Source organism: Eumetopias jubatus, unplaced genomic scaffold (assembly GCF_037043125.1).
Source record: "Eumetopias jubatus isolate StellerSeaLion01/CBP00866 unplaced genomic scaffold, mEumJub1_p1.0 scaffold_15, whole genome shotgun sequence".
In the NCBI taxonomy this organism is placed as follows: Eukaryota; Metazoa; Chordata; class Mammalia; order Carnivora; family Otariidae; genus Eumetopias; species Eumetopias jubatus.
In genome coordinates, this window is record NW_028274821.1 from 9,152,967 (window position 1) to 9,177,127 (window position 24,161).

Here is a 24,161-nt window from a genome sequence, read left to right on the forward strand (position 1 = left end):
CCACCTGGCAAGGACAGGTAAGGAAGCCACACCTACCCTCAGCCACTGCTTCTCCGTGAGGGCATCGCTGTAGTCCACGTCCCGGCGCTGGCGAGACCCCCTGCCAAATATCTTCTCCTCCTCTTCTTCACACGTGAGCCGTTCTACTTCGGCATCATCCTTAATAATCCAGGAGGGCAGCTCATCTTCCTCCATTAAGCGGGGCTTACGCTTCGGGTTCCGGGCATCCTCCCTCCGCCGGTCCATGTCCATACGCTGGAGGTATTAACAAGAGTTTCACCAGTGGGAAAGGGGACTCGGCACAGGATCAACCTCACAGCACACAAAACGTTCACAAGTCACCCCCCATGGTTTCAGGGTCACTTTCTGCTTTTCCCATAAAGTCTCTCGATCCTGGCTGACGTGTTCTAGCTCGTTCCTCAAGCACCCTGTCTCCGCAGAAGATTCTGCAAGGTAAAGTCTCTTCCCTCCCTCTGTACCCCATCTTTGAAATTCATGCATGGAAAATACACTCTAAAAATTCCTGTACTTAGTCTGTGTGTGTGCAAAGCTCTCCCTTTAAGTCATAGCGAGGAAAGTCCAATTGGGGATGTATTTAAAAAATATGAGCCCTGGAGATATAATTCACTGCTTCCCTGGCATAAAAGTACTCCTTAAGCCTATAAAAGAGAAACTTCATTAAGAAGACTTCCTTTTACTCAATAGGGCTCATGCTTTTAATTAAACAACCAGGAAACAAAGTCAGCACCCCAAGTGTCACCGCAGATCGGCCACCCTCGGACTCAGACATGTGGGTACATTAATGGCTTAATTAGTCATTCGGCCACGAAGGTATTACATTTTTGGTGCACTGTGGGCTCCGTGAGAGGGATGTCCTTCAACTCTTTAGCTTTTAAGAAGTTTAGCTCTTATGAAAATACTATCATGCCAGAGAAGACGGTCAGATGCAATTTCATCTTAACTGATAAGGTTATAAGTAAAGTGTCTCCCTTTCATATATTTTCATAGATTCCCAAACGCCTAAGCCCCCACCTCTTGCTTTCTCTTTAAAAATCCAGTGCACTTGTAAGTAAGGTAAGTGCCACACACTCGGCTTTAACCTGTAATTAAACAACCCGCTAGCTTTAAAAAGCAAATAAAACCTCCACTGAATTGCTGCATACGTTAGTTATATAAGTATATACAGATATATACATTGCTAGCTAGATGTACTATTGCTACAGTCGAATAGACCATGAACCATCCAATGATTTACCTTGCCCTTTTCTTCCTTCGGATCTACCGTATTGAAACAGGGATTCAACGTTACTTTTTCACAAGAACTAAAACCGGCAACCAAAGGTAAATGAAATTTCTATTCAAATCCAAACTTGACCTCTAGGATCCACATAAAAAATTCAAGTTCAAAGTCCCTTAAACTGCACTCACACTTTTTTTGGAAATCATTATATTCCCAACATGGGACAGGCCTGCAGCATGGGGAGCCCAATTCGTCGATAAGTGTGGCTGTCCTGTTCTGTCATGGGCTAGCTGGAGAGGTTGTTCTTAATCCTGACTCCTAATGCTCTGGTATCAGAAATGGGATCTACCAAACTTGCGTTGTTAGCACAGAGAATGCCTTGCTGAATGCAATCTAGAGAGGGGCTTCTTGAAGTGACCTCCTAACAGTTCTTTAGACTGCTAATAAGAAAACAAACAAACAAACCATTTTTTGGTTAACGTAGTCCACTGAGATAACACTTTGATTTTTGGTTTGACCACCACCATTACCTGTACCAAGAACTGTTAAAATGACTTACGCCATGCATTTGTTCACGATTGGGAATGTAAATCTTTCCTGACATAAAAATAAAAAATGGATATAAAAAAATAAAAAGCAAATTGATATAAAATCTGATACAAAAAGTAAATTGCACTTGCTTTTTTTTCCCTTTTAGAAAGGGTTGATGCACTTTTTTTTTTTTAAATAAGCTTAAAGTTCTGATGGTTGCATCTCTCTCCAGAGATTTCTACTTGCAGAAGATGAGAACAAAATCTGAAGGTGATATTCAAGTAAGTCTAATTCACTATTCAGGTACGACATGAATATATTTGTCTTAAGACCTGATAATAAACGTTGTGCTAACAAGTACAGTTATTTTTAAAACGTACTTCTTGCCTTTGTAGGGAACATAGCAGTTTAAAGTTTCATGCTTGTATGTTATCAAAATGTTTCATATTTGTACCTTGATGTGTCAGAGATCTTTTTAGGTAAAATTCATAGGTAATCAGCATGAAAGATCACTGTTTCTGAAGTCCCATTTTTTAGAAGGGAACAAGAAAAATACTCAAAAGAAAAGTTTTATTTTTAAAGAGACTGCTTGATGTGAGTTATTTAACTACAATGTCCATGGTAAATCAAATCACAAGCTTATATTAAATTTTTACAGAGAACTTTTTTTTAATAATAAGGGATAAAAAGTTTAAATAGATGAAATCCAAATCTAGCTCACATTCCATTCTTGTGTCTCACTGAACTTTTTCATCAGAGTAGCTGGCAAGGATTCAAATTTGATTTCCTGCCCCCTGGTGGAGGTGCTAATGCATAGTGAATTGGCCAAAGGCAGCCCGCTGCTTAGATTAAAAACAAAAAAACAAAAAAACACCAAACCAAACCCCAAATTTGTATAATTCCAAAATGAAAAGTCAGCCATTGAGAAACAAGCAGAACAAGCCCCAAATTGAAGTGCCTACCAAAAAGTGCTCCCTTTCCAGCATCACTCGTTCTAAACCTGTTCTTTGCATGATAAAATACTCCCAAATTAAAAGAAGGCTGGGCCTTGGCCAGACATTCAGTTCCCCCCCCCCCCGCCCCTGAGGCTTTCAATTTCTGCAAATACCCAGCCCAAAAGTCAGAAAAGAGAAGTACTCCCCCCCCCGCCCCCCACCACACACACACTTCGGGGCTGTTGATGGAAATCTCCATCTCTGGGCCTAATCTAATTTGTATAATGACAGGCAGCTTATCCGTTCTTGGGCCTCAAGAGTACCTGAGGTGGTGGCGGTGCTGCATTATTGCCAAGCAGTGAGCAGCCAAGGAAGCTGAGGGCCTTTTGCGCCCCCCGCCCCCGTGTTCCCCAGGAATCTACATTTTAATAAGTTCCTCAAGGAGAGAAAAGATGTCTGCTTCCTATGTATATCTCCAATGTCCCTCGGTAGAGAACAATCTATAAAGGGGGTGACCAACAGTTTGAGTTAAGAAATCTCGGTTTCAGGAACACCCTACATGGGCCATGCTGTTATATGACCCCGTTGCATCAGTTTGATCCAAAATGGCCCAACCCGGGGAAGGTGGTGCACAGGAGGTCGGGAGGGAAAGTACACATTCCAGGCTAGGAATTATTCCCATGGCTACCTAAAACTTCCCTCAGAAGGAATTAAGTGTCTTTTTCTCTTGAATCGTTATGTGTGGACACAACGACTGTTCCCTAGACAAAAATTACAAAATCACACACACACACACACACACACACACACACACACACACACACAAGTAAGCCTCCACACAGCAGGAGCTCCCTTCTCAGACTGTCTATGCTAAAAAGACAGAGAATGCAAATCCTGTGGGTCCTATCTGGGCCAGGGGTCCTGTTTTGTTTGACCTGCAGCATCAGATCATAATAAAAAACTGAATTTAGCCACAAACATTTTGAAATCCAGAGTTGCACATGAAAAACCTACATTTCCAGCTTCTCTTGGCCATTTGGAATTCCTGGCTACGTGGGGCTTGGGGCCCTGTCCCCCTTAGACAAGGTTACCAGGTTACCACCGCTACCCACCCACCCCTCCACTCACCTCACTCCTGCACACTGCTTGACTGACACCTGAGGGCATTCACACTGGGGGGCCTCTGATGTGGGGGCTGTGCAGCATTCAACCACCTGAGTTACAGTTCACATTTATTCACTCATTCCGTCATCAGACTAAATGTCAGAAAGATCAACATGAATGACAGTAGTGGAGGGAGGCTTGCAACTTTCTGTGTCCTGATCCATGCTGACATCTTCACAAGGTCCAACATTTTGCCGGCATTCATTCAATCAGTATTTGTTAAGCAAATACTGATTTCTGAGCATCGGGGAAGCAGAGATAAATAGTTACGAACATGCCTTAAGAATGCAGTAAAACATCACTCCTGAGGGCCTCCTTCGCTGGCCAAGGGGCTTGTTTCTGCACGTCCTGACCTTGTGGCAGGCTACACATGCAAATCAAATGCAGATTCCAGCAAATTACACATGACTACCCACGTAGCGTGGAACATCAAGGTTGAAACCATGGATGTTAAAGCCTCAAATGTCAAGGTCCTTTTCTATCTGTCCGGACCAGTGAAATCCCAACCAATTTCAATCTTTCAGTGAAGGCTACACCGTGATGTGCTTCTGGAAGGTTCCTGCACCCTTAAGCAGGCTCTCTTTACCATTAAGGAGAGGGATGGCCCTATTGTTTGGTTGCTGTCCACCTACCCCAGAGGGAGCATATTTGTTGGGATCCAGTAGGAAGACAGTGAGGGAATGGGTACAAACTACCTAGAGAAGCCAGGCAGGTTTCCTGGACCACGGGGCTTGGAGTGAGAAATGAGCTGGGAAGGGGGCGGCAGGTGGGGGCGGGGATCTGCGGCAGAGCTGCAGACCACATGGCCTGTCCAGAGGGTACAGCTGCTACCGAGCCCTGGCCAACTGTTTCCATATAGAGACGTGGGCCTGGTATTGCCCCATTCTCCTTTTTCAAGAGAAGCCAGAAATCAGGATTCTTTTTATGTTGGCAACACATTTGAAATTAAAAAAAAAAAAAACCACCGCGTGGGCCAAACAAAATATGCCTGCAGGCTAAATTCAGCCAGTTTGCAGCCTCTGAACTGAAGGAAAGGCACAGGCTTCACAAATGAAAATCTGCTAGGGCACGCAGGCTCCAGACATCTCGAGTTAATAGAGAAAGGTGCATGAGTTCCTATGATATTACCATGAAGAGATCAAATTCTTCTTCTCGTCGAGCAATCATTTGGTTCAGAGTCTCGTCGTCCGGCACTTCATCTTCTTCCTGGAGTCAAGAACACAATGACTTAACAGACATTAAGGGAGAGCTTGGACAAGTGGGGTGAGGTATGAAGGAGTCAAGTAGGTCTGTCCTGCAGACCACAGGGGTCTGTTTCTCCAGCCAGAAAGAAGAGGGAAAGGCCACTGGGTGTAGTATTTGCCATCATTATTTTACAAGCTATTCAAACCATCTTTCCCTGAGCAAAATCAGTTTAGAAAGGAAACATGGTACACGATGAGAAATCCTGGGCTTTTTTGGGTGTGGATCTTGATTCCATTACTTCTAAAACAAAGATACTTAAGGGCTCCCTGCCTCAATGACCTAATCTGTAAAATGGGTGTGACATTTACTTGGAAGAGAAGTTGTAACATTTAAGTATGGAAATGCACAGGGGAAAGTGCCTAACATAAATCCCTTTAATGCTATTAATCTCAATCCACATACAAGGGCTTACTTTCAAAGCCTTGAAAAAAACCACAAATAGGTGAAAGTTTGTGACTAGGCACAGAGCAAGACCTTAAAAATCATATAGACAGGTCAAATACAGAGCCTTTAAGATAGGTTCAATCAGTGTCTTTCAGAGGGAATTAATGTGCTAATGGTTAAAGCTGTGGATAGGACAACTAAGAATGTATCCGTGACAAACCCCCCATGAAATACCCTCAATTAAAAAAAAATTAAGTGAAATAGAGAAAGCAAGTACACAAGGGTTAACATTTTCATTTTATATTGTGTTAGACCAAGGCACATGCTCTCTCTGCAAATTCCTCAGAAACCAAGTTCTCCAGCTTCCTAGAAATGCAATGACTTCCACACTTAAGAAAAACATGATTTTATAAAGTTGGGCAGAGGCTGCAGAACTTACCTTCCAAAATTATTTTTATCATATGCTGGCTAAGCGTGTTAAAAATCGAATGGAGAATTTCAGTGTATTAGCAGAAGGAGGAAGGAGGAAACCCAGAACTTCAAACATCCAGTTTCCCAAATTATACATTCAAAACGAGGTACCTTGTTCTAGAAACAGTATGAGTGTAAGAGCGGCTTAAATGAGATAACTCGGGTGCTTCCCAAGATAATGTCTGAAGCGCTATGTTAGAAATGAATGCATTTCCATAAAGCAAAACTCTAATGATTCAAGCTAATAATCACTTCTAAAAAGCTTTCTATTCTAGTTCATCTCTAGACTGATTAAAGTCAATTTGTTTTAATATTACATTTCATCTGGCAAAGACTAGCTGGCAGGGGGCTGATACTTCACCATACAAAGAATCTGGTTAATGGATCCTTTGGTGGAAAGGTGCCCTGCTTTGTCCACTCTATACCCAGAACCCCATATTATCCCCTCAATGTCTATGCAACAGGGGGCTTGGACTTCCCCGTGCCCAGGATGAAAAGATTCTCTTGTAAACTGGCAAGAAGTCTGCCTGCAGGAGCCTGACCTTCCCGGAAACCAGAATGTCTGGGAGGTGGGCTAAATCTCTTCCTGGGCTCTTTGTGCCTTAGTCCTTTGTGGCCTGTCAACTGCGCAGGTTGCGGCCTCAATATTTGGTACCACAGCCCTGGACGGCAGTCTATCAGCATCCCCAAACATCTTCACATGCCGACACAGGCCACCCAGAAAATGGTGCCATGTCTGACACACCCATAGCCTGGAAGGAGTGTGGAGCCCCAGCAAGGCTGCTGGTAATGAGCAGCAACTGGCAAGGGACTCCACTCCAGCCCCCCCGGTGGCCCCCAGGCCTGGGAGACACGGACATCTCCCCACAGCCTAGGAGGGTTGAAAAGCACCAGGCCACCTTGCACCCCATCTAACCCGGGCCAGCTTCTTTCACAAGCCTACACACGACAAGTTAAGCAAAAACACAGTGGAGGCCTTGGGTCACCTCCTTTGTGAACATATATATCACGTACCACCACCACCCCCTTTTCTTCAATTTCCAGGGACGTAAACAATAACAACAACAACAAAACACCCGAAAACCCGATTCTAAATCAGTACCAAATATTCAATTTCAAGAATTGGACCTATATCACATATTCAGTTTTAAGAACCAGAGTGGTGAACTATTCGAGATCAAAATTTTTAAAATGTGTGTCAAGGTATGAATGTATGTACACACCTCTTTTTCATGATTTTAATGAAATCTCACATGTAACTCATCAAATATAGAAGACCGACAAGTTAGGAAGAAGCACCACTAGAAAAGTGCTCTTCAGTGTGCAGAAAGCTTCATTTCAGGATTCATTTAAATATCAAGATCTACTTCACATTTAGACTCGTTTCAGGAAAAAAAAAAGTATGCGAGGCTTTTAAAAGAATTTGGCTTATAGTTTAGAGATGATTTAAAAAACATATATCCTACTGAAGGCAAAGTCAAGCTACATCTAATATATGTAATGAAAAGAGTGCTCCATATGACTCCGTAAGGTCAACCCACTCTTCAGTTTACAAATATGGGGACATCAAACCAAAGGTGTCCATCCCAAGACAATTTTGTGATAAAGATTGGTGCTGCTATTTTGCACAGTTTTCTATTTTCTAGACTACACATTGGAACTAGGTCTTTTGATCTCTTTCAAATCCATTTGGGTTGAAAATTTAGTACAGTTACCAAAACTGGGGCAACGCGTGGGTGGCTCAGTGGGTTCAGCATTTGCCTTCAGCTCAGGTCATGATCCCAGGGTCCTGGGATGGGATGAAGCCCCATGTAGGAAATCCCTGCTCAGTGGGGAGTCTGCTTCTCCCTTTCCCTCTACCTGCCCCCGCTCATGCTCTCTCTCTCTTTCTCTCTCTTTCTCTGTTCTCTCTTTCAAATAAATAAATAAAATCTTAAAAAGAATTACTAAAACTGGCAATCTAAAAAAAAAAAAAAATACAAGGGATGACCTGAAGATTCCCCCCGCTTAGAGAAACATAAGCAATGCATTCTTCGAACAATCTTGCCAAGGAAAGGGAGGTTGTTTTTTGTTTGTTTGTTTGTTTTTTTAAACCGGTCACTTTCTGAGCCTTTGGTCAGCTTTTATAGGAAACCTTGAACTGGGGGTAAAAGTCATGCTCTCCAAGTACAAAGTAAATAGGTTAAGATGGCTTGTCGTACAATCATACTGAAGTACTTAATCAAAAGGCAAAAGACAACAGAGGCCCTGGGGGATGGCAGAGAGAAAAGGCAAGGAGGGGCCCTTCCTCCCAGCTCTGTCTGGTCTCATCTGGTTGATTTCGCCCCCCACTCTCCCCCCATGGGCCTGTCTGCAGTTCTGTGCCTGCCCTACAGAAGGCAATATTTACAATACGATCAAGCCCACGCAGGGGTTGCATCTCTGGGGAGAAACCTGAAAGAAGCGTGCCCTGGCTGAGCCTCACGGTCCCTCTAGCAAATGCTTTTAGACACTGGTTTGGGTAACTTTCAGAGGCTTTCTGTGCTCGGGATGGAAGATAGCAGCTAATTTATTCATTTTAATTAACGCCAGCCCAGGAAACTCTTTAAAGAATGAAGAGGTCATTCTTAATCCTTCCAAGACAAAAGGTCACTTTGATTTCATAAACTCGGCTTTCTGTAATACCTCATTTTCCTCTTCGTGCTCCAGGATGGCCTGTAGGAATGCCCTCCGCTCGTGGCTCGAAGACTTCTGATCAAACATGCCCGCCTGGATCACTTTCTGATCTACGTTCAGCTTGTACTTTGCAGCGGCGAGAATCTTTTCCTCCACGCTGTTTACGGTGCACAGTCTCAGCACCCGGACCTCGTTCTGCTGGCCGATGCGGTGAGCTCGGTCCTGTGCTTGCAGATCCTGTGAGGGACAAGGACATGCTGTCAGGGGCCAGTGCGTGCATTAGCTGAGCACGCATGTCGCCTGCCGGAGAGGGGAGTGAGGAGGGTTGTTTAGCCCACCCATACTCATCAAACATTTTGCTTTCATTTTTAACATAGGCAAGCTAGTTCATCCCTAATGGAGGGAAGCTGGGCTCTGATGAGCTCAGTTCACCATCAGAATTAGTCTCCAACTAAAAACAAAACAAACAAAAAAACCCCCCAATACATCTGATGTCAGAATTATGTTTTTGATATGACCTACACCTGACCTTAAATTGCAAGGTCATCATGGCTGCTGGTGTCAAGTGTTAAAGAAGATTTTTAAAATAGTCATGAATTATACACACATATGTTACACCATACACACTGTATATACAGGGATTGCTCAGGTGACATATCTCCTGGGATCTAAACCCACCAAAGATGCGGTCTTTAGTTTGGGGAAAGAAAAGGATTGCTAGTGGAATACTAAATTGATCACATTTTTGGGGGCAGAAATCTGGCACTGTGTGTCGAAAGTGTGAAAACTGGGCTGGTCCCTGACTCCCGAAATTTTACTTCTGGTAATTTATCCTATGGATATAATCATGGATATGCACCAAGATTTGTAAATAAAGGTGTACCTCTCACTGTTAAATATTATTTACAATTTTTTAAAGCAGAATTAAATAAAAAATCAACAATAACAGGTTGGTTAAAAAACTAGTCTTTGTATGTTATGTGCCATATATACTATATGTACAGTATCATACAAATCAATTAGAAATTTAATAACACAGAGCTATAATAAGTAAAAACTACAAGTTACATATGAGTAGGTACATCAGGATCCTGTATGCACATATTTACCCAGACCAAGAAAAGGCAGGAGGGCCACGCCAACAATATTGACATTTCCCAGTAATGAGAGTACAGTCATTATTAAATTTTCCTTTTATTTTCAAATGGCTTAACATTTTTTTCTGCTTTAAACATATATTACTCTTATAAGAAGAAAAAGGTTTTAATGAAATCTTTCAATAAAAACCTTCATAAACCTGAGGCCAAGTTACCTGATTTTAATGCTATACAATAAAACTTTCTCGGTCTGTTACTTTTACTCATTCTGGCCCAGGGCATGGTCTCTGAGCCCAAACTAAGTAGTGGTTTCCATGTGTCCCCCATTGGACCTGTTTCCATTTTTAGGGCAAAAGTCTGTCCCCTGTACCCTGCATCCCTAGCACCCGATTTTGCACAGAGCTGATACTCCACAGCTGTAAGCCCCTCCTGTTGACCAGATGAGTCATGCACGTGACATAAGGCGACAACAGGCCCAAGTCCACCCAGGAGACCTGTCTTTGCTGCAGGGACCTCTATGATTAAATGACTAATGAGGCAAAAACTGCTCCTCAGAAGATGTCTGAATAATATTAAATATCAGACAGCTGAACCATGAACATGGCTGGCACCCATCCAGATTAGATGATTTTCCAAAGAGGAGAAAGTGAGGTGGATAAGTGAAATCCAAAGTTGGGGGCAGGGGTGGAACCCTGAACTTCATTTACAAGACCTTGGTTCAGTCATCTCTCTGAACACAGGCTCACCAGCGTGGTGAGGCAGCGGCCGAGATGGCGAGTTGTGTGCTGTCAACCTCTGGATTATCTTCTAGAACAGGGGTCAGTGAGCTGTTTCTGCAATGGGCCCAAGAGTGAGGATCTATTAATAGTAAATATTCTAGATTGTCTGGGCCAAGAGCAAACACTTAGCAACTGTTCTCACCGAAAGGCTGATTATCATCTTTTTTCTCCATTTTACATTTTTCTACTTAAAAATGGGAAAAAAAAACTATTCTTAGCTCACAGATCTTACAAAAGCAGATGGCAGGCCAGATTCAGTCCCCAGGTCTGAGTTTGCTGACCTCTGCCCTAGAAGATGCTGATAAATCACAAAAATATTAAGGTACAGGTGGCCGCAAATATAACAGGCAAGGAAGTAGAGGGTCTGGGGCATCTACAAACGGGGGTAGTAAGTTTGTGAGCCCTCGTGAGCTGGCTGCCAATGAGGTGTTTTGTTCTGTTTCGTGGTGGTGCCAGTGGTGTTTTTTGTGTGTATAAAGCCATATATCTATTTGGAAAGCAGCAAAAATTAGTGTTTCTAGGCTGAAGAAGTTTATGGAAGGTAAGCCCGAGTCTGTAAGCCAAAATGGGGAGGGGGGCATATACGGTGACCAAGAAATACACGCTGTCATTATTGGATGGATTCTTCAATACTTCTGAGATTTTAGTGGTCTGATGCTGCATCACACTAAGCAGGTGTGATTGCATCTGAAGACAAGAACATAGCCTGAAAGCCTCCAAGGTAACTCTGCAGTTGGCCCTTCTTTCTAAACAACTCAACTCCAGCTCCAGGGGCTAATAATAAGGGTACCAACCCATGTTTCCAATCCACAGTTTGGAAATGAGAGCCTCAGTAATCCCGAGGGATTTTATTGCTAATTCCACATGTATATGTTCCAACTTTACTTCTAACGAGAGCCTCCAATTAGCGACTTATAGGCCTCTATCTTCAATCTGTCAACGTTTGTCAAACAGAACTGCTCTTTGGTTAATATGCCTTAATTTTGACTCAACATGACAAAGAATTACTACAGAACGCTTTTTTTTTTTTTTTTTTTTTTTGCAACGCATGCTGAAACCAACATGGTAAAAAGAGGTCCACAACTTTCGTTTTGGGGACCATGCAACCTTTATGCAGGGGTACTGGGTGGAAAGAGCCCAAAGCCGGATTCATACCCAGACAGACACGGACAAGTTAATACTGACTGTTTTCCTTAAGTGGGAAGTATTTCAAGGACTAGGTATGAAGTTAGGTTTGCAAACTGCCTTGTAGTATCTAGTGAAGTTTGCTGCTTAATGAAAGTTAGTTCTCTTACCTTTCATATGAAAAATCAATATTCACTCTATCACTCTAAGATCACTGACTTCTGAAAATGAAAAAAAAAAAAGGTTTGCCCAAACTAATGGCCACATTTAAGTGACAGACATGAAAAATATGATCAGCCCAGCTGCCCAAATCAGGCGGCAGTGAAATCTACCTAAGGCAGATAAAAATATTTGGAGAAATATATGGCCCACTGCTGGGAACCTGTGGTAAATAAGACCAGAGGAAGTCTGAGGTCCCGTGTGTTTTATTGCCTAAGTTTTAGTTCAAATACAGTGAAAGGTGAATGAATTGTTCAATGCTCATGCGATTTACTTGATTCTGGAGTTCCACCTTTAGTTAATGGTTGTAAGTTTGTGTGTGTGTGTGTGAGACAGAGAGAGAGAGACAGAGACAGAAAGGGGAAGACAGAGGCGGGGAGCAGCAGCATACAGGTAGAGAAAGAGAGACAGGCATGGATGTCCCAGCATCCTTTCCCTGGTAAACCGGCTTTTCTAGAGACAGTGAATACTTCTGGCCTTTGGAATTTGCACTGTGCCAATGCAGGTGGTCAGCTGAGAGGCCACAGATGTGCTTACCTCCAAAGATAAAATCTAGCGAACCCTCCATTCACCTATAGACAGGCTTTTTTTTTTTTTTTTTCCCTCTCAGTAAAGATTTAGGCAGCAGAGATAGGGTGATCAAAACCACACCGAGCACCCTGGGGAGGAGAAGAATCACAGACTCCTCCCCTAGATGCCCAGCAGAGCCTCAGGGCCTGTGGCCCGGCAGCCACTCTCCAAATGTGGGACTGACGCGGAGTTCCCAACAGTGAACAGGAAAACTGCAGGTCTGTCACGGGAGTAAGAATTCCACCTGTGCCCGGGAACGCAACGTGGGATATAAAGATATATAAAATATATAAAAATATTTCCTGAAGACCAGTGGCCGTGGCCTCCCCGAGGCTCGGAACCACTGGTCTAGTCTTGAAATCAGCGCTCCTCAGCTAGGAGAGAAATGACGCAGAATCTCTAGGGAGATTTTGAATGTCTGGAGAAGTCTGGGAAGCACCTGCAAAACAGGGCATGGGGTGGCAGGGAATGGGAAGCAGGCGTGCGTGCTTTTTTTTTTTTTTTCACAAGCTCTCTCACCATTCTGTGCAGCCCAAGACTCTATTCCCTGCCTTAAATGAATGCCGTCCGTAAGCCTTTTCGTCCCAGGCTCCACCGCGACCCAGTGAGAACACTACTACTCTGCGTGTTTGCAGTGGAGGAAACCGAGGCACAGGGAGCAGCCCGGGGAAACTGATGTTCAAGTCACATTCATATGGGGGAGCTGCAGTTTTCCTTTCTCCTATTTTGAATTCACGTGTGCTTCAAAATGAATCAAATCCCGACACACAGCATTCTACCCAATTTTGCACAAGCAGGTGACTGTCTCCCCGCACCACGGAGGCAACCACGGGGGAGCCACAATGGACCTCTTCTCTTGGGCTTTTTCAATCATCAAAGCAATCCTATAAAAAGGGTAACTGTAAACTGACCTGGCTCAAAGAACTTAGTAGTAGATGCTCCACGGGATAATCTTTGATGGCGATTTTAAACAAAACACACAGACCAAAAGACAAACTACTATATACGAATTGTTTGACCTTCAGGAACTTACTTACAGCTTCTGGGGACTCATTTTCCCTGACTGGAAAGGTGCATCTAGTGATGTTAACAACCTCACAGCATTGTGAAAACGGAATGAAGTGATGCACATAAAGAGGCTGGCGCAGTTAGGGTCTAATAAATGTTAGTTGTTGCTGTTTTTATTTTGGACATTGTGATTTATCCTATAACCAAACATCCTTTGGTTTGGGGTCAATCCCAGGAGATGGGTCTAACACTGAGCAGAGACTGAGTTTGTACCCCAAACTGGAGCTTTTCAAAGGCACATCGAAGGTGTGTGGAAGGTGTCTGACCTCCGAGGGAGGTCAGGTAAGACAGCCCTTGGGAGAAATAGCCCACTCTTTTAGAAATCTGCTCTTCCCCACAAAGGTGAATGATGACACCAATAGTCACTTAGTCCCCCTAGTTCCAGAAGGGATGCCAGGGGCCCCCACATCACAGATGGACAGACCTGGTGAGGGTTCCAGTCGCTGTCAAAGATGACCACGGTATCAGCTGCCTGAAGGTTCAAACCCAGGCCACCAGCCCTGGTGCTCAGCAAGAAGATGAAATACTGGGACCCGGGCTCGTTGAATTTCTTCAGCAGAGCAGCCCGGTCCTCAGACTTGGTGGTGCCTGTGGGTATAAGACAAGTAAATTTGCCAATGAACTCCCGTCCGAAAATGGCACAGAGCTAGAGAGATCGGCTGGCCTCCTGGGGAAACAGACACCTCTTGGCACCGGTGAGGTAATCCCCTGGGGTTTTTGTACTTTTTGAAAGGAACTTTGGACATTTTGTAATTAAAAAAGAGAGAGAGAGAGAGGGAAAGAGACTTTTCTCAAATCAAGAAGGAACACGGTCTACTACCCATTGTTTCAAAATGCTGGGTTTAAACACTTAGGACCGGGTGCCTTTGTAACTTTACAAATTCCAGAACATTCTCACGTTAACCTAAAACTTAATGAAAACATTTTCTAGATTTACTTCTGTGCTTAAAAACACCAATTAATTTTTAAAAACCCACGTACCTACACACACACACACACACACACACACACACACACACACGTGCCTACAAAGATTATTATAACGGTTTAAGGCAATTTTGCCGACGGGCATTAGAGTGAGCTCTTGTTTATGCCAAGAGGGTGAAAACAAAAGGGAAATCGATTTCCACTGCGTTTTACCGTCTGGATTGCTCCTGAACATGATCTGGCTGGGAAAAACATAAAACGTGAAAGGAATATTTTCATCCTGGTTAGCAAGACCTGGAGCCACAATAATCCCTACACACACACACACACACACACACACACACACACACACACATATGGAAGCTCTTTAGTCTGTTTCTCATGCTGACATTCTGCTCTGTTGAGTTCAAAGGGTGCTGACCTACAACCCAACAGAGCAGCATATAATACACCTGCCTATGGCTGGCCCCACTGTGCCTGAAGAGATTCCACAACAGGGAGTAAGCGGAGAGGAGCAGACTGCAGAGCCCGGTGCTCACATTTAGGGCATGAAGTCACCCGTACCTGCCTCCCAAATCAGCCACTCAATCACACACTCTGTGCTTGTAATGAATTTCCCCGGGAAGCATTGCTGCAGAGTTTTGAAAAAGGCTCTAGGCTATTGGGAAACAGATATGCGTGTCCCACGATAGTCCCTCAACGCCTGCTATACAAATATTACTTCTACGTGGTGTTCTTTTTTTAAGGATGAAAACACACCAGCAACTTATTTCAGAGGATTAGAACATTTAAGCGAGGACAGCTTATGAAATCATGTTATCCTGAGGGTCAAATACCCAAACACAGCAGGCGGGAGGAGGTGGAGCTGTTCTTCCTATTAATAAAAATGGTAAGTACCCTCCTGAGGAAGGGGAAAAAAAACAACCCTAATTCCCCATATATAGCAACTGGGGATTAGGACCAAGGGGCTTTGGGGGTTCTCCTCATTAAACGAAGCAATGTTCTTTAGAGCTCATTTTGCTTTCGAAATTAGATTTCAAGTTTAGCCACCTGGTCAAAACCTGCAAGGAGAAACGGTAAAGAGTTTAGATTTTGGGGGGAAGAGCACTAAATGTGCTCTGCTGAGTGAGGTCTCAACTCTGTGGGGCTCTTTTTGTTTTTTTTCCTTCTCTTTTCAGAGTTGGCTTTCTGAGAGGACGGTGACCTATGTGCTCACGATCCTAACGGAAGACAAGTTCTGTGCTATCACGAAACCCGCTCGCTCTATCGTCTTTCGAGGTGCAATAACGAAGACAAAATTACTCACATGGAATCACGGTTCACATATTTACCCTCCACCTCAAACCACATGGAAAGTCACAGAAACAACAACAAAAAAGATGTTCCTAACGTGAGGGAAAGGAGGAATTTCCAGAGACAAGGAAGTCTGTTTTCTGACAGCAGGGCACAGCATCTATACTCTCTGAGGATATAAGGTCAGTTTTAAATCCACTGAAAAAGAATCGCCTAACGACCACCTGCATTAAGCTATAAATTAGACTGGTTAGTGGATATGCCTCCTGGGGGATGAAATTAACCCTAAATGCAAAATAAAGCCCTGGAAAACAAAAGAAATACCAAAATGATTTGGTCAAAGGAGTTTTGGGGCCCTCTGCCAGGTACCTCAAGCAAAGAGACGGAGCATCTATCTGGTGTGGATTCACACCGTCTAACTAGCTGGGAACTTGATGAATTTTCAAAGCCAGAAAGATCTATGATTAAATCACGTTTCAGGCAAAGAACTATGACATTTCTAATGACAAGGTTCAGAATTTGCCGGATTACCATTCCCATTAAGTCACAGGTTCCCTGAGTCGAGATCTTCGCTGATCATCAGCAATTGCTGGGATATTTGCTCAGGGAGATTCAAACCACTGTGTCAGGGTTTATCCACAGAGCAAATAAATGCTTCGTGCAGGTGGCACAGGATTTCACACGCTCAGTATGAGCGTCAGTCCCATGTTCTGTTAGACTTTGAGGTAGAACATAACCAAGAACACAATTAAGAGCAAGCGCAATTGTGTTGAAAGTTGCAGAATGCGCTGGAAGGAACACACTGTCAGGCTTTCATGATTACTAATTTTAACTTAGTTTCAGCTGCTTTGGGAAAATTTGGTCTTCGGGGATGTAGCTTCACCACTTGCTCTCACTCAAAAAGCATTTCCAGGGAAAACAAAGACTATATAACAGCACAGTAGCCAAATCTGTTCATGCAACCATCATCTTTGCAAGAAAAAGAAATCTGTTTAGCTGTCATTGAGTGATTTCCACCCCCGCCCCCGAGGTCAAACATCTGAGACCTCAAATTCAGCAACGAAAATCTGAAATCATTTTAACAAACGGGTGAAGGGGCAGGTGGCTGGAGGCTGGTGCCCTTGTGAGTGTGTAGACCGATTGTTGCCCATTGATTCTCTCCAGCACCCCCCCCCCCCCCCCGCAAAGAAATGGCTGCTATTTCTTGCGGGCGGAAGCCTGTACCATTTCCTCAACTCCATCTGTAACATTTTATTATGAAGCTTGTTTACTTGTTGTCTCCTTCAGCCTAATGGTGAGGGCTCTGATGGCAGGAACACAGCGGCTCCATTCATCTTGTATCTCGTTCCAATTCATCACTTTAAAAACTGTGAATAAGTTCAAAATCATTCTTGAAATGCCGCCTGCCAGGAAAGAAGCCTGTATTTTCGGAGAGGGGATGTAGCCTCCTGGGTCTGCTAAAAGTGATTCTGAAAACTAACTGGCATCAGAGAGATCTAAGGTAGAACCTGGCTTTGCCGTTTGCGTCATGCGTAAGTTAGCTCATTTCTCTAAGCCTCTGTTTTCCCATCTGTGAAATGGGGATCGTATTCGTACCTTGGTAAAAGGGGGTAAAAGTAGCCTGTTTGCCGAGAAAATTACATCAATAATGCACAGGAAGTGCTTTGCCCGGTACCCCACCTGCGGTAGGCATTCCATCAACGTCACCTTTTAGGACAATTATTATTAATGACAAACGGATAAGGTCAGCCACCAACGGCAACCTGTGAAGGAGACTCTCCCAGGCTGGCAGGAGAACATGGCAGAGGTATGTTTCAAGGGAAGCACTTCTTGCCAGTTTCACAGACTTGAATATTCCAGGGCCACAATCCTCAAAGAGGGGAGATTCTAAACGAAAAGCCACAAAGTAGTAAAACAGCACTTGTTCGGGGACACCAGGGCAGGGCTGCCCCTCACCTGAGCAGCAGGGAAGGGGGCTCGCCCTTCAGATGCGGGCTGACCTCGCCCCTCACGGAGAAGGGACGAGAGAACCAGGTCAAAGGACAAAGGACGAGACGCGGTGCAGGAGGCTGGCCAAGAGAGACAGACTGTGGACGACAGAACCGCGTCACGAATTCAAGAAGGAACACTGACTTAGCCATGCGTCTGTTTGCGGTGACTTTGGAGGGGAGAGATAAAAAGATTTTTCAAAATCAAGTCTGTGTGAGGTATAATTAGTTCAAAAGTTAATAATACCCTAGGAGGTACAGCAGAAAGAGAATTCACTTAAAAAAATAGAGTAGGGCAAGTCTGAAGTTGGTGTGTGTCCAGTTCTATCTAATTAGGGGCAACCAGGGGGACAGAATGTTGGACTGAACATAAAACAAAACCTTTTTTATTTACTTATTTAATTTAATTTAAAGTTTTTATTTTTTTTTAAGGAGGCTCCACGCCCGCCCAGTGCGGAGCCCAACACGGGGCTCGAACTCACAACCCTGAGATCAAGACCTGAGCCGAGATCAGGAGTTGGACGCTTCACCGACTGAGCCACCCAGGCGCCCCAAAATAAAACCTCCTAATGGAACATAAACTTTTAAACTTCCCACATAACAATAACTGGAAGATCGCATCAGATAAAAACAGATATTAGTACTATTAATTAACACTAATAACAGTAATACTGTTAATATTCTGTGTGCAGGGATTCCATTCCCTCCTGGCTATGAATTAGCTCCTATTCCCACGTACCACTCTTAGAAAGTGCTATCCCCCTGCCACAGCATAGGAAATTTGGTATCTTTCAACCTCAAAAATATTAGGGCAGGTATCCAAATCATACAGTACTTTCAGAAATAAATATCTCTAAACGCATGTTTCCTTCCATTCATATGTTCTTACTGATTTTCTAAAAATTGAAATACCCAGGCAAATCAGGCAACGATTTCACATAGTTTTGTAAAATCCAGGACACAGTGGGGCCCTATCTCTTAATGTAGCATGGAGAAATGTTCTATTTAGGAAAAGAAAGAAGCTTTAACGATAATTCAGTATCATCCTAAATGAATAAGTACACTCTTACCGAAGAGAGGAGACACAGCCTTTATCCCCTTAAAATATGCCTCAAAAGAGAAAGCTAAGGGCTTATCAGAATATTCGGCATCGTGTGTAGGTCACACACCATCCTAAAAGCAGAGAGGGTTTTTAAATTTTAATTTAGTTTCATTTAGTTTAATTGTGGCACTCATAAATGCCTCCAAGTCCACTTGCGCTGGCTTGTCTGGGGGTGATAAACAGCTGTGCGAGTGATTTCGGCTTATTTTAAGGTGGAGGATGTAAAAATTGCCATCTGCAAAAAAAAAGCTGCACCCTACCCTGCTAGTTAACTCTTCAACAATTTCCCTCCTCCTGCCAGCTGGGGCCAGGCCTAAGTGCCCCTCACCCCCTGCGCGCCCGGCGGCGTGGCTTCTGAGCCTGATCCCTTCGGGACTCACCATCAAGGCGAAGGTACAGGAAATTCCGAAACGCAAAGTAATCCTCCATGATGGTCATGAGGGACGTCATCTGGCAGAAAAGCAGCACGCGGTGATTAGTTGCTCTCAGTTTTGGCAGAATACGATCAAGCAGCTCAAACTTTCCTGAGGCACGATACAGCTCAGCTCTGAACCCAAAAAGGCAAAACAAGAAGATGGTATTACTGCTGTCTTCTTGACGGATCCAGGATAGCCTGAATGAATGAATGAATATCCACCCCAGAGCGATGAGGGCATGGCATGGAAAAAGGAAATACTTCTATATAAAACCCACAAGGAGTACATTATAGATGCTATGTTTGGCGACAGATTCCAGAAAGAGGAGATTGTTTCGTGTTCCTAATACTTTCACTAGCTGTCTCTCTCTTCCTCTCTCTCAAGTCTCTCTCCCTCCTATCCACACACAGTCATGAAGCTGTTGTGTTTCCTTAAACTGCTACTTGGTAAGCACATCAAGTTATTAATTTGGGGCACTTAAGATGTGTCCAAATATTTCTTGAGCATCTACTACTACCTGCCGGGCGCATTCCATGTGTACAGGGATGAGAAAATAGAATCCCTGCCTTCCAAAGGGCTAATTGCAAATTGCGATGAGCACTAAAGAGAAAAATAACAAGTTGCTATGAGACAACGCATAACAACACGTGACATCTTTAAATTAGAGCAGGGTTTGGCAAATTTAGGTCCTGGCCTGCTGCCTGTTTGCGTAAATGGAGTTTGATTGGGGCGCAGCCAGGCTCACTTATTTCTGTTTTGTCTACGTGGCAGCTTTCACACCACACAATGGCAACGTTGGGGCAGAGACTTTTTGACACACACAGGCAAAAACAGTTGAGATCTGGCCCTTTAGAGAAAAAAATTTGCCAGCCCTTGATGCAGGTGACCTTGCTGAAGAGAGAACAGTTGAGCTAAAACGCCAAATAATGGGCAACAAGACAACCGGCTGAAGAACGGGGCCTTGGAGGAGGAGGAGATTCCAGGAAGTGGGAAGAGTATGTGCAAAGGCCCTGTGGAGTAAAGGAGCTTGGTGAGTCTGAGGAACTGAACATAAGCAATAGGGGAATTCTGGAGATGGGGACAGAGAGGCAGCAGGTTGTGCGGGGGGCAGGAGGCCGGCAGATGCCGGAGGACTCTTTTAGCCACACTGAGTGTGTTCGCTTTAAGTGCAACAGAAAGCCACTGATGGGTCTGAAAATAGGCCAATGGCGAGATCTGCCACATCTTTTTAAAAGATCACCATGTACACTGTACAGATGGACTGGGGAGGGGACATGAGGCCTGGCTTATAGAGAAGTTCAAATCAAAAAGGATAGTGGGGGTACCTGCTGTCACAGTGTCAAGGAACTGAAGCAGGGCTTTTCCTCTTCCATAATAAACTCCTCTCTTTTGTCAACAGAGATGTGTTAAATTATTAAAACTTAATTGTCGGGCTGATATGACTGGGAAAACTCATCAGTGCAGGCCCTCTACAACACTGCAATGGATCATCAGTAGCTGATTCTATGACACAGTGTGTGTCGTCTCTAACACATTTTCACGTGCATGTCTTCCCTACCTCTGTCCCCCATTCCAACCACCATCTTCCAAACATCTCCTGTGGCCGTGTTGTTAGTATGCAACCCAGGAGGGACCATGGGATGGAGAGATAAGCAAGCAGGAGTGGGAGAGCCTGGTGGCTCTGGTTCTGGGTGGGTCCCACTTTCTAGTTCTTAGCCCAGTGACACCATCTGCCTTTGGGATCCAAGCATGTCCCCCACATCCTAATAATCAATGTCCCCAGGTGCAAAACAGAAACTTTCTGTGAATGCAAACTTTTCTGTTTTTGTTGCAAGGCATGGCACTCTTTAATGGCCGCTGCTAACCAAAAATGTTTCTTTTTTTTTTTTTTAAGATTTTATTTATTTGACAGAGAGAGACACAGCGAGAGAGGGAACACAAGCAGGGGGAGTGGGAGAGGGAGAAGCAGGCTTCCCGTGGAGCAGGGAGCCCGATGCGGGGCTCGATCCCAGGATCCTGGGATCATGACCTCAGCTGAAGGCAGATGCTTAATGACTGAGCCACCCAGGCGCCCCCCAAAAATGTTTCTTATACGGACCATACTCTGATGAATGACTGGAAGGTCACACATATTTATGGCGGATGAGGCATCTCCTCTCACCCACGCCCAAGTTAAGTATCAACTTGAAATTCAATACGATAAATTCTCTTTCGGCCCAAGCTACACTATTGCTTTCACCACATTTTAGGACACTAGGTTACTATTAATTCTATTAAATGAGATCTGTGTCCTTTGAATAGTCACTTGCTCAAGGAATGCAGTAATTTATGCCAGTAAAGTAAACGAGAAGGCTGGTATCATTTCGGTTAACAACTCCGATACCCTCTGCTGAGGTGGGGGGCGGGTGCAGGAGGCTGGCCGTAGGTACGTGTGTGATAGAAAACTCTACGGAGTGAAAAGTTGACCAACAAGCTGGTTTTTGGAAGAAAGATAAATTTTAGGATTTACCCATTGATGACCCCATTTGAATAGCCCAGGTGTTCAGCAAAGGATTCCTTTAAAAGAGAAAGGAGAAAAAAAAATGATTAAAAAAACCCACCCAGATATGTAAATTATTAACTCAATAATTACTCTTTTAGTGAGGTCATCCCATTTGTTTCTAGAGCATAGTTAAACAAAACAATAAGTAAGAAAATACTTTTTAGACGATGAACCGGGAACTCAATGTCTTTGAATTCACACTTTCATTCTGCCACAAATGTGTCCTGGGAGTTTGTGCACGTCTCCAGAATCTCATACTCAGATGTCAGGGTTAGTTTACTCATCAAACAGTGATTAAGCATCTACTGACCCAGGGCTGAGCCAGGTAGGTATGGGGGATCCAGGAACAACAGAAGTATCTGTCCCCAAGGAGTTTAGAATCTAGACTAGAGAAAGAGCCTAATACGAACTAATCAGGATTCAGACGTGCATGGAAATACACTGCAAAAACATTTAACAGTAAAAGTCATGGTGACTGTATACTATATTCTAAATCTGAGTTTAGAGAAATCCTGAAATTCCTCCATTCTGTGCTTTTCTCTGTTACAAATAAGGCCCCCAATGGACATGAACCACTCCCTCAGGTGTCCGGGCTCCCATCTTCAAAACACAGAATTTTAAATTTAAAATGAAAATTTTAGAATTTCAAATCAAATTTAAACTCCCGAATCACGTAATTCCCTCCTCACTGATCCTGTAGAAGAAATGTTACTGTTCTCTGAGTGGTGTTTCCAGGCTGACTGGAGGGAACGGGAGACCATCTGTGGGGAAGGAAAGCATGTCACACCTTCACACTAGCCACCCGCTGTCTCCCTCCTCTGCTTCCTTTTCCTTCTCCCTGAGCAGCAAAGCTTCTCCTCCCGGGGGATCAGCTCTCTTTCCCTTTGAGGTCTCCTCTTACATACGCTCAGCTCATTGCTCATCGTCTATGGTGGGCTCTGGCCCCTCGGTGTGCTAACCCTGCTGGCAAAGTCAACACCGAATGGACAATGGCCAGAAAGCCCACTCTGACTCCAAGAGCTATGCCACCAGCAGCCACTCCTCGCTAGATTTTTGGGATCCGTCCCTATCGCCTAAGCAGGGCTATAAGAACCAGAGAGATGGAACGTGTCAGTGCACGGTGATAAGTTTAGGCATTAGCATCGTTTTTTGTTCTTTTGTTTTTTTGAAGATTTTACTTATTTATTTGACAGAGAGAGAGAGAGCACGAGAGCACAAGCCCACGGAGCAGCAGAGGGAGAGGGAGAAGGAGACTCCCTGCTGAGCAGAGAGCCAGACATGGGGCCTGATCCCAGGACCCCGAGATCACGACTTGGGCAGAAGGCAGATGCTTAACCAACTGAGCCACCCAGGCGCCCCAGGGATTAGCATCGTTTTAAAAAATGTGCTCATTTCCCTGGTTTGAAGGTCCCCAGGGAAACAGCCCAACAGAAAGAGGGGGCTTGTGCGGTGATTTCCTATGAACAAAGGTGGTGTGTAAACAATACAAAGACAGAGGCAAAATGCACCCACCAACTCCCAGCCAGACTTGTGGCCATGTGTGCCCATGCCTCTGGGTCTCATTTCTAGGAATATGCCTTCTGAAAGCTTTTATGTTAAAAACAAATCGCGAATCAGAGTCCGTCTCTCTACTGACGGCTATTTAGAATGGAAATATGCAAGGAATGGAGGGCAGGTTACTTAAACTCGGCTCCCCAGTTTCTCCAGACAGAAGCCTGAGGACGGAAGGCATCCATCCCCCTTCCTGACACAGTCTAGCATGTTTCAAAGGCTAATTTTTTGCATGACAACCAAAATGAAGTAAGACTGACACTTAATTTTCATTAACTTCTAAGTCCTCAAACCCCTCTACGAATCAGACTAAATATCTCAAGACTGTTTTCAGGAAAGAGTGGATGGGGCGGTGGGTGACGGGTTCACCTGGCATGACCCTGGTCATTTTCATCATTTGACAATTTTTTTTAGCTCCCCCCGGCCACAGACCAATATAGATCCACCACTAATTCATCGATACCTTCCACCTGTTTAATATGTTATCAATTTATAAGATGCTGCCTTTTTTTTTTTAAGTTTAGCCTCTGCCAGTCCCATAAGCTGTCACCACATGATGACAAGTCAAGCGCACTGACACTTGGAGATGCCGAGACATTTTCACCAGGTCACGGTTACAAAGTGGCCCAGGTCATGGCCTCATTGTTGCACACTGGATTCTCCTTCACCGAGTGTCTAAACAGCCAGGATTTTGGTGGGATTTTATTTTTGTTGCTGGTATTGTTGCTGTTGTCATTTGACATGGATCTAGAGCTTGTCAGCCTAGAGATACCCTGCCCTCTGGACGTGGACCCAGCGGCTCAGGCTGGGTCGGGTTTCCAGAACAGGCAGAGGGCCTGCAATAAATACTCCTCTCTGA

At 44.2% G+C, this 24,161-nt stretch overlaps 1 protein-coding gene across 4 annotated transcripts in view; it reads right to left on the bottom strand.

The window, feature by feature from the left end:
* Positions 1-24,161, bottom strand: part of SMARCA2 (SWI/SNF related BAF chromatin remodeling complex subunit ATPase 2) — a 169,616-nt gene that overhangs the window by 64,822 nt on the left and 80,633 nt on the right. For all 4 annotated transcript variants that reach the window (XM_028117307.2, XM_028117303.2, XM_028117304.2 and 1 more), the window contains exons 22-27: positions 21,719-21,765; positions 19,174-19,340; positions 13,908-14,071; positions 8,635-8,862; positions 4,999-5,076; positions 37-255 (exon numbers count right to left, since the gene is read on the bottom strand). In XM_028117307.2, the coding sequence (XP_027973108.1) occupies positions 37-255; positions 4,999-5,076; positions 8,635-8,862; positions 13,908-14,071; positions 19,174-19,340; positions 21,719-21,765 (903 nt within the window). The remainder of the gene's footprint in view (positions 1-36; positions 256-4,998; positions 5,077-8,634; positions 8,863-13,907; positions 14,072-19,173; positions 19,341-21,718; positions 21,766-24,161) is intronic.